Raw genomic sequence first — 11,735 nt, 5'->3', positions numbered from 1 at the left:
TGAGTATGATCCAATCCTCGCCAACTAAGGATACCCTGTCAACTAGGGTTAACAATCACTCGGGAACTCAACTATCCCTATGTTCAAATGCCATAGTATTCTGCTACACTAGATTCAAATGCCACTCGTTTACATCATTATGTTGTAAGTGTCTCAACCACATTAATTTACACGCCACTCGTTCATGTTGTAAATGATTCCACTACACTAGTTCACATGTCATTGGTTTTCATCATCACAAAATCAAGTTCATCACTTATCTTTATCACTAGAGGGTTCTATGTTACAAGACCTTATCCTCATGCATCCTAAGTTCATGTGTCAATCCTCGATGCCAAGGAAGCATGCAAAGAATGGAAATGCAACTATCCAAATCGCCTTATCATGCATAATGCCAACATGTAAAAATGTGATCAACAATATAACTTGGACATAGAAGGAAGTCCAACTGCTTCGGGATGACACCACCTACCTCTTGGTGATGCCGCGATACTAGAAATCCGATTTCGCGATTTTTGGACGCCTCCTTGGCCCTCAAGGCGGAAACAAAGCCAAAACTGTCCTTTTTCCCAATATCTTCGCGTAGGCTCGTCGGATTGCCAAACCGAGGCCATCAACGCGTCAGGAAACCTAGCAACTAGGTTTACATAGGATTAATTTAGATCAAACCCACCTATATAGCAAAACCCCCTTTGGAAGCCCTAATATGCAACTATTGCAAGAATTCATCATACAACTTCGCGATTCAAGTGATAACCACCTATTTAGCATCCTAGGGTTCCATCAAAATCATTTCTAGAGTATATAAACAAAACCCTAGAAATCTACCATTAAAGCTTCAAAGCTTACCTCACAAACTCTCCACTTGAACCAAGGAAGAAGATGAAGAAGATGAAGAGCCTTCTTAAAGCTTCCTTCTCCACCTTCTCCTTCTCTTACTTCCCACCTTGAAGAGAGAGAGAAAGAGTGCTTAGAGAGAGAGAGGGAGTGTGTTTTAGGGCTACAAATGAGAGAGGTGAAGGAAAATAGGCTCAAATACCTCTCTTTTAATTCCCACTCAGCACAATTACAGAAAACTCCCTCAACAAGCCCAACAGTGCACTGCCCGCACTGGGATTCCCGCAGCTACGGGGTCCGGACCCTGGGGAGGGTCCGAACTCTTAGAGCATCATTTTTCTGCATTTTGCAGAATTCATTCCAGCTTGCTCTCCAAGGTCCTCTACAACACACAAAAGCCTTTTCGACGATTTCGGCCTTTCTGAAGCATTCCGAAGCGACGTTTGGTCAATTTCGACCAAAGTCCGCATCCACGTATCGAGGATTCATTTCCTTACAGCTCTCGAGAGGAATTTTTTTTGTAATCCAATCTACTCTTTTGTACTTTTGTGCCGTGGGTTAATCGAAGAAAGCAATTGAGATGGTCTTGCTCGTGGACGTAGGTCGACTCAAGGTTGGTCGAACCATGTAAATCTTGTGTTCTTGTGATTTCTTGTTTTCTTTATTGCTTTGTTATCCTCGTGCTTATTTTTTTACAAGCCTTCTCGTCTCTTACGTCTACGAAAGATCTTGTTTTCGCTGCGCTCGTGTGCTATGTGGGTTTGAGGTGTGCTTGGTAACCCCATGGCCGGTCCCTTCAATTTGGTATCAGAGCGTTGGATTCTTTGTATTTCATTGACAGTGAAACAATGGCAGGGAAAGTTACATTGACGAAGTATGAGGTTCCTCGATTTGATGGAACGAATTTCGCGTTGTAGAAACTTAAGATGCAAGCAGTCTTGGTTAAAGATGCTTGCGAGATCGCCTTGCAAGGAAAGAAGAAAAAGTTGGAAGGGATGACAGATAAGCTATTTGAAGAGAAAGATAAGATGGCTTTAGCAAACCTATATTTGGAACTAGATGATTCGGTGCTATTCAATGTGGAGACTGAGACTACCACAAAAGGGATTAGGGATAAATTGAAGAATCTCTAGAAGGGAAGTCATTGGTGAATAAAATCTTCTTAAGGTGGTAATTGTACAATCTTAAGATGAAGGACGGGGCACCGGTACAAGAACATCTAAGGTCATTCAACTCTATTATGAAAGTATAGAAGGAAGGGGATAGGGAAAGGAAAGAGGAATTGATTGAAAAGAAAAAATGGTAAAAAAAAAAAAAAAAAATTCATACCTTGTATGAAAATACCATTCCCTTTTTATATTTTTTTAAATAATTTCCAAAAGATAGTTAGAATTTTATTATAAAGCCTCTCAAAAAAAAAGAAGAGGGGAATCTAAAAGAGAAGAACAGCAAAGAAAAAAAAGAAGAAGAAAGAAAGAAGAAGAAGAGAAAAAAAAGGTGAAAAAAAAAAAGAAAAAAAAAAGAGTTTTTTTATATACTNGCGCACGGATTTTTAAGCGGATCCGATGGGCGCCCGAATAATATTCCCGAACGTTAGATTAGATCGATCAGCTAGAAGAACTCTTGCCTCCCGGTCGGATCTGCTTCGAGATCCGTGCGCATTCTCCCCGGCGGCTGGGGGTTGCGGATCTCGAAGCAGATTTTGCGCGACATATATGTTGTTATGTGTCTCTGTATCTGTGAAATAAATAAATTTCTGTTTCGCGCGTTTGAATTGAATTTGACAGTTATGTGTGTTTTGTGAGCAGAGAAGGCATTATTCGGGCAGAGGGAGTGGTACTTCTTCACCCCCCGCGACCGCAAGTACCCGAACGGGTCGCGGCCGAACCGCGCCGCCGGGAGGGGCTACTGGAAGGCGACGGGGGCCGACAAGCCCGTCGTGCCCAAGGGGACCCACCGCCCCCTCGGGATCAAGAAAGCCCTCGTCTTCTACTCCGGCAAGGCCCCCCGCGGCGCCAAGACCGACTGGATCATGCACGAGTACCGCCTCGCCGACACCTCCCGCTCCCCCAACAAGAAAGGAAGCCTCAGAGTACGCCCCGCCCTCTTTCAGATCTCAAATTTCAAATCTCAAATTTCAAATTTCAAGAATTTTTAAATTCCTTGCGTGTCGGATTCTAACTTCTGCTGCTCTGCTCTAAAATTCGCGCAGCTGGACGACTGGGTGCTGTGCCGGCTGTACAACAAGAAGAACAGCTGGGAGAAGATGCAGAGCCAGAAGGAGGAGGCCTCGATGATGACGACCGACTCGACCGACGACTCGGGGTCGAACAGCTTCCGGACGCCGGAGTCGGACATCGACAACGACGTGTTCGACAAGGCGGCGGCTAGGCCGGAGGCCTACCCGAACCACCAGTCCACCGAAGTGTGCCAGATCAAGGAGGACAGCGAGTGGTTCATGGACCTGAACCTGGATGATCTGCAGAGCGCCTACACCGGCTTCGGACCCGCGACGCCGACGCCGACCTTCGACATGTCGAACCCGAGCTTCTACTTCCCGGGCCTCAGTTCGCCGAAGCCGAACTCGAACCAAACTATGAACTTGCCACCGTTTTGAATTTCTGATCATCTTTAGCTGTATATACAGAAGAAACCAGAGAAAAGAGTAGGGGGGGGGTATAATTTAGTGCTAGGGAAGGTTAAATTTTATGTTTGCATGATTCTTTTGTTTCTTTTTTCTTTTTTTCGCCGTTTAGTAAAAGAATATATACTCCCATGAACAATTAGGAGCAAAAAAAATATATGTATGTGTATAGGGTAATGGGTAGTAGAATTAGGGGTGGACAATTTTATATATGTTTTGGTTAAATGGTTGTGGTAAATTTTAAGCATGATTTAATGAAGGGGAAAATATATATATATATATATATATATATATCTTTGATTCAGTTATGAAAAAGGAAAAGATGCAGCAATGTTCACTACTGATTGTATGAGTAAAGATACAATCATGTTTGTTTTACGCACAAATTATCCACCAAAATAATCCTCTCTCACAACTAAAAACAAGGTTACTCAGTAAAGAAACATTGCTATTGTAAGGAGTTTTAGCAGATATGGTTATAACATACTTAGAATATGTTAAATAATGTAGAGTTTTGTCGATGTCTACAAATATAGTAGTTGTGATCTAAAACACGACTTATTCAAATGCGCAGTTGTCGATATCATACAGAAAAGAGTGATGAATGAAAAAATCGAACCACTTGTAATTAAATAACGTATGAAGCCATGCATCTCTTCTCTGAAGATATTCTCTGCAGAATCGACAGCGATACGAGACGCGGAGACGAGGAAGAGTATTCTATGATTTAAACTATCATCATGTCACCAGCTCTGTTGAGAGAATTTTTACGTGTATCGCTGTGTTGTTCATCAGAAACTAATAAAGTCACATTGATTAAAAGGTTACTGAAAAATATGTACAGAAGAATTAATCTTCATTTACTTTATGATTGGTTGATTAGTACCAACTTATTGTCAGCATCAGTAGTGTAAAGCCAATACACACTCTAGGGACCATTGCTTGATGTAACAGATAAGATCATAGAGTTGTAAATCCGCGCGGTAATGAGACTCGATCGAGAAACATTTGTAGAGAAACCAAACTGTCTTAATTGGTATCGAGATCAATCACGAGTTTCCAAGTTGTCTAATCGATCCAAATACGAGCGAGCTGTTTGATAATCGGAACAAGGTTCCCTTACGCGAAGACGACCCGCTTATTAAACAGGTACCTCGATACGGCGATATCCTAAGAAATCCAGGGAAAGCCATAATTGCACTTTTGTGGCCTCCAGAAACAAAGTGAAAGTCACGTACATTCGACTCTCCCTACGCGAGAAACTAGAGGGAACCTTGTACAGTAGTAGGCTTATGTTTCTTACGAACGTAATCTGATCGCCATATTCTCTACTACATCTTTGTCGACCAAACGAAGGAAACCCTCGAAACCTAACAGCTTAAATTTGCATGCAAAGTTAAAAAAAACATTGAATGGTAATATGTGTTTACTCGAACCGATTGATTATACGAACTAGTTCTTAGGCAGGGATCGAAGAGTCTGAGCTAATTCAATGAGTTCTTGTAAAGATTCATTCTTACGCAATCGATAGGCTCCACAAAAATGTAGTTAAGATTATAAACATACATAAACTTTGTTCTTTTTTGTAGCTGGTAAAAAGTTCTTGGAAATTAATTTTGAACTTAATGTCGACCAAAAATAAGCTTACTGGAGATTACAACTTTGCCTCGAATAGAGCTAAAATGGACTAGTGCATTGTCATAACAATACTTTACAATATGATTACTCGAATTTAGATCCGTATGTCGCACCTCGAGCCTCTAGCTACATAAAAGAAAGGAAAATACTAAATCCATAAGCATAAGTTGATGAAATCTCGAGTGTCCTTATTTCCGAATACTTCGATAGATCCATATGGGGTATCGATCAGTCGAAATAAGCTCGCGTGCACCTTTAGATGAATCGCTGGAAAAACGTATTTTGAGTGCTTGATTGGATGCTGTTAGTTCTATATAAAGTGCGTAACTTGATCTTTTTCGAAAGCGATACATGTCAAACATACGGTATTCGGAAGAATGAGAAGAATAATATACATTATCAAAAGTATTGCCTACATAAAGTAGTGTTCTAGCAATACTGGTTAATAAAATAATTAATGCATAACAAAGGACTCAGTGTGAACATAGTTACATAATATTAGTAGTAGAATTATTCTCCACCTGTTTAATCTTTTAGAGAGAAAAGAATAATTTACCTAAGTAGTTCCATTTTCGCATCTACGAAGTATGGTAAATTTTAATTTTTAAGTAGTCTAGTAATAAGGCGCCATATATGTAGCCTATCCTGAGTTCAGTAGTCGAGTCTCCGTGTGTGTGCGTGTAAGTGTGTGTTTGTGTGTAAATGTGAGGCTCGTGCCCCGGTTTTCAGGTTTAATATACATAGATAGATAGATGATTACGGCTACAGCTGTCCAAAATATCCCATATATTATACCCGATTCGGACCCTATTCGGATCCTATCTGGACTCGAATCGGACCCGATAAAAAATAAATAGAATTCGGGTAAAAAAAATTACCCATTAAAATTTTGGGTATGGGTCCGGATATTTTACACCCACACCGGCCCGATTTGGACCCGACCCGAACCAAATTTTAAATAGGTAAGGTCCGGAATAGTTTTTAAATCCCGATCCGGACTGGACCTGATAAAATATCCGATAATAAATAAAATAAATTTGAACTTTTGAAGTTGAGGGATCAATTTTAATAGGACTTATAAACGAGGGGTCTCTAAGTATTTTCATCCTCATGAAATGCTGATACTCTAGCCGCTCTTTTACTCCTTTCTTTTTTCTAATTTTTTTATTCTTTGTTTTTTACTTTTTATTTTTTTATTGCATTTCCGCCTACGAATTTTTTATGAAACAATATTTTCATCGTCGTAATCATCAGCGATATTAATCCTCTACAAGCGTGGCACGAGTGAGGTTTTTCCAAATCCCCACTCCAATTATAGTCGACAACCTAGTTTTTTTAATGAATATTTTATTTAGTAAATTTTCTGATTCCTCTTTATTTTTTTTGAATGTTGGTATATAATATTAGTAATTAATACAACTTATATTTTCTCTATAGGGGGAGATTTATAATTTGTCCACAGACTATTTAATAAAATCTATAAAAAAATATATGTATATGAATACTCGTATTCGATTTAGACCCGACTCGTACCCGATCTTGAACGGGTAGTATACAGATAGTCATTACCCAGACCAGCTCAAATAAAGTCGATGGACAAATTAATAATTTAAGTACTCAAACTTGGACCCGACCTAAAGTTAAATAGGTAAGGTATACTTTTTTTTTTTCTAACCATTTCTTTTTAAAGTACGAGTACAGTATATCAACTATCCAAATCCAATCCGGTCTACGGGCACCTTTCGTTAATGCATTCTCCAAAAAACAAACGATAAAATACAGAAACACTCCTATAAATACCCGTTATTTTATTTTTCCCTCATAACTTATAAAAATCTACATTTTGCCCTTGTAAAATTTCAGAAATATTTTTAAAGAGTTTCGGCATGAACGGATAGAGTAAAATGATCAAATTATCCTTACTTATTTTATAAAAAAATATATTTTTTAGTATATTTATGTAATTTTTTAGGGTAATTTCGGTATAAATTAAAAGAAATGGACGACATAGTGACAGAACCCGAATGGAGGGGGCTAAAAGCATCAACATGAAATTTTGAGAGATAAAATATAGGTTTTTAAAAGTTAGTAAAAGAAAATAAAAACAAAAGTATTTACAGAGAATTTTCTGTATTTCAGCCAAGAAAGAGAGAGAGAAAGAGAGAGAGAGCAACTGCAAAGGCAACTCATAGGCCTGGCCCAAGCTTTCTTCAGTCTGATTGTTAGACCTGGGACTAGAAAGGCCCAAAAATTAAAGCCCAAGACAGTCTGGATCATTCTTGTACTAATCATCCATATCGATATCTATACTATCTTTTATACTATATATAAAAGTCGATTGAAAATCTTAAGTTGATCGGCAAAATCTGAATAAAAAACCATTTTGGTACACATTACAAAAAAAAAAGTTAAATAATTAAATAACTAAAAATAAATTAGGTCTGAAAAAAAAAAGAATGGTTTAAAGATAGACTTGTCAAATCAATAATTATTTAAATTTACATAATGAATTCAAAATTAAATTTAAATTTTTGGGTATGTATTTAAAAAAATTATTTGTTATGGAACGCATATAAAAAATATTTAGAAACATAGCTAGAAACAAGTCAAATTTACAAAATAAATTAATTAAAAAATAGACTCTGCCACCAATAACCATTTAAATTCAAAATACAGATTCACAATTTATTCTAACTTAAAATTAATGTTTAATTTAAGATTATGATGTGCATCGCACGTGTATTAGAACTTGTTTCTCAAAAACTCAATTACACTTTAATTTAAGATTATGATGTGCATGGCACGATTATTATAACTTGTTTCTCAAAAACTCAGTTACAGTTTAGGATAAAGTGTATAGAGAGACTCCCTCAACTCTAGCTTTTTTGTAAATTGGCGTCTGAATTTTCAATTTTGGCAATTGTATATTCTAAACTTTATCAAATAATTCAATAGATTGCTCTCCTCAATTAAAATTATTAATTACACAATTATTTTGGTTCTATGTAGTTATAAAGCTTTACAACACAAAAAAATTATTTTTTAAAATTCTAACATATAAAAGAAGTGTTAAAAATTAAAGTTTGGTTTAACCAATTTTGCAATCTCCAAGCTTAATTATTAAAATTGAGGGAGAAAAAAAAAGAATTTTTATATTTTAAAATCTTACAAAATTATGTGCGCAACATCCAATCAAAATAGTTATTTAATTAGCAAATTTATTTATGAAGAGAAGCCTTTTGAATTATTTAATAAAGTTTAGAAGATGTAATTGCCAAAATTGACGGTTCAAATGCCTGTTTTGCAAAAGAGCTAAAGTTTATAGGATCTCAACACTCTACTATCATTTTTTCGAAAACACCCGTGATTTTGGTTTCTCTTTTCTTTTTTTATTTGTCATTATCAACATTATTATCAATAAAATTAAAAGTTAGAAGTAACTAAGAATGAAGACAAGCTTAGAGTTACCGACCGTCCCTAGCGCAAGTGGTAAAGGGCTTGCTGGTTAGTAACCGAGGTCTCAAGTTCGAATCTTGATTGATTCACATTTTCAGCTAAGTTTATTTCTAAATCGGGTAGCATACTATCTATTTCTCTCTCTCAAAAAAAAAAAGAAAAAAAAAAGAAAAAAAAAAAGAGGAAAGAAGACAAACTCAGAGTTTACAGGGCATTTAATTTTCAGAACCAACCCAGCCCAGTTAACCGGATTTGGGCCGGATCTAACAGGCTATGTGGGTCGAGTCGGGCTTGTCGGGTCGGATTTTATGATTCTGTTTGGTTTAATCTTTTCTGGATATGTTTTTAACCTGCACGAATTACAACTAAAAGTGAGTTTTTGGAACCGACCGTCCCTAGAGCAAATGACAAAGGGCTTGATGGTTGGTACCCGAGACCCAAGTTCGAATTCTAGTTAATTCACATTTCTAGCTAAGTTTATTTCTAAATGAAATAAACTAAGCGGGTAGCGTGCTACCTATCTCTCAAAAAACAAAAAACAAAAAAAAGTGGGTTTTTGGAACAGTGGTGTAATCTTATTATATTTTCATTTTTCACATAGTTTTTGTAGGAAAAGTGGGAAAAGATGGGGCCTTTAAGTTAGCATGTGTGCACACTTATAAATTAATAAAATATTAAATTACATCAAAGAGAGAGAATTAAGAAGAGTTCGTACACATTTTATCTACTACCAACAAAAAAAAAAAAAAAAAAAAAAAAAATTTTGTAGTGAGTATACCTAATGAGGAGATCCAAAGAGCTAATGGCTAGAAATATTTTTAGTGAAGCATACCTAATCCAGAGGTCCAAATTGTTCAAAGAGATTATGTCAGATGAATTTACTTTTCTTTAATTATAAAATATAAAAAAAGGATAAGTACATAGTGTGTAAATTTTTCCATGGACAAATGATTAAAAATTATTAGAAGAGGAGGTTCCTTTTTTAATTTTTTGCATGATTTTCCAATTTGATAGTTTTGCTAGTTCTTAGTTGTCAATAAGACACAAGAATGGTTTTTACTAGCACAAGTATATGTATATATCTACGCATGGGATTATGCATGTAGAGCAAACCTAGCTAAAATACTTCTAGAAGTAAACAAAGGCGTTTATTTGGACGTCGTTTCTGAAAATGAAATGTCGTTCTATTAAAAATAGTCAATTTTGAAACTACTTGATAATTGGACAAATGATACGAAAAATTTTATGAAATTCGAATTATTTGAAGTTCAAATGCACTAGATTATGATTAGCAGTGCCATTCGTTGATTCAGATATGACGTGAAAATAAACAACCCTATCTAGCTACTAATGAAAAGTACATGTTTTAGTTTTACTCATAATACTAAAGTGTTTTTATCTTTACATATGTGTATTTACTATTTAAAAAATCACATCTAATGGGTGGATCAATTCTAGCCAAGGAATGATGACTCAATATATGTCTCTGTCCTCAATAATTTTATTGTTAATATCATCACTGTCATGTTGAGAGATATATGACGCAAGCCTAAGCCGCATTGAAAGAGAATAAGTATAAAAACAATAAAAAAGATAAACAAAGAGCATAGTTTTTTGAAAAAACGAAAATATTATTACTCAACTCTCAAACTAATTACATTAATCAAACGTCGTATTTGTATAAAGGGGATATCCAAATCCTAGTTGACAAAAGATAATAAATTCTAATATATTTCTAAATTTAAACCAATAAAAAATAACTAAATAACTTGACTCAAAATAGAAAAAATAAAAAAAAAAAACTTTCCAAAAGCAACCTAACAATACAAAAAAAGAAGTCTAAGCAGTTAAATTTGGATCTCAAATTCAGCCGGAACTGCTTTACGGTTCAACGTGTAGATTTCAAAAAATATTTTTTGAATTGGCATTGCACGCTGAAAAAGACACCTAAAGAAAAAATTATGACCGTTTAAAAATTTTTCGTACTAATTATAAAAATTGCCAACTCGACAGGATTTTCGACCCAGCCAAATTAAGTAACGTCTTTCCATAAACTCTACGTCGCATCACTGTATATACAGACAAACTTTACAACAGTATATAAATTGATTCTTGATTTAGTAAAACAAAGTATCAAATCACAAAAAAATTACTTTCAAAATCGCGAACACATTTCAACCTGCAACCAAGATTAAAAAAAAAAAAAACACAACTCTGAAGATCTCTTTGCCAGACACCTCCATGTGATTTATTATAATAGCAAACATATTTAATTCAGAAGTTCGACCACACAAGCCCTAAGCGAGGACAATTAATTAGACCTACTGTGTGTTTCCTTGAAATATATTGTTTATTAATAAAGACTACTCGAACAAAAGGATACAAAAGGACATTGATTCATAATTAACAAATAGAAGTGCATTAAGTACATACATCTGGTTTGTATTTTTCAGCATCTTCAACAACCATTGATTGCTACAACCCTACCTGTGGACATATTTTATTTATACTATAATAAGTAGCTAGGCTTTGAGTTATTTTGTTTCAATTTAGAGTAGGAAAAATACTATTGTCCACATGGAGTTGCATCATTGGCATGTTGAGGAGATATATACAATATGGATTTGTCATCTGATCAGCCCCGCATAGTCTCACATGATTCTATCATCCTTTGTGTTATGGCATAACTTAATTATATAACAAAATAGAATTAAGCACAGAATATAAAAAGGGAAGGACTCAAAAGTTAAAATAAAATTAAAAAAAAAACTCTGATTATAAGGTAGCACTCCACATTTCTCTTGTAGCGGCATGCATGCATGCACTCATCCAAATTGTTTCGCTAGAGGAGTTTAATTAGGATCGGTTATGATACTATACCATACTATACATCAAATAAAAAAAATAATCTGATAAAATAAAAGCTAAAATATGTTAGCAATAGACATACATATAGTGTAAAGAGGATTTTCGTTAAATAGGAGTAAGAGAAAATTTACCGAAGAGAATATTATGGCAAAGTCGATCGGTAAAACTTGAAATAAAAAAGATGTAGGAGGATAACTGAGATATTGTCCAAAGTGTATGATAAAAATTGATCAAAAAATATATATAATATATATATATATATATATAAGAGAATAATTAGGATACGGTACAA

At 35.3% G+C, this 11,735-nt stretch overlaps 1 protein-coding gene across 1 annotated transcript; it reads left to right on the top strand.

Moving 5' to 3' along the window:
• Positions 1 to 2,390: 2,390 nt before the first annotated feature.
• Positions 2,391 to 3,756, top strand: LOC109703958 (NAC domain-containing protein 68-like). Its single transcript, XM_020224709.1, has 2 exons — positions 2,391 to 2,929; positions 3,050 to 3,756. The coding sequence occupies exons 1-2, from the start codon at positions 2,870 to 2,872 to the stop codon at positions 3,452 to 3,454; spliced, it is 465 nt and encodes a 154-aa protein (XP_020080298.1). The 5' UTR covers positions 2,391 to 2,869; the 3' UTR covers positions 3,455 to 3,756.
• The last annotated feature ends 7,979 nt before the right edge of the window (positions 3,757 to 11,735 follow it).

The sequence above is a fragment of the Ananas comosus genome, unplaced genomic scaffold (genome assembly GCF_001540865.1).
Source record: "Ananas comosus cultivar F153 unplaced genomic scaffold, ASM154086v1, whole genome shotgun sequence".
Lineage (NCBI taxonomy): Eukaryota > Viridiplantae > Streptophyta > Magnoliopsida > Poales > Bromeliaceae > Ananas > Ananas comosus.
This window is presented reverse-complemented; position numbering and strand designations above follow the sequence as displayed.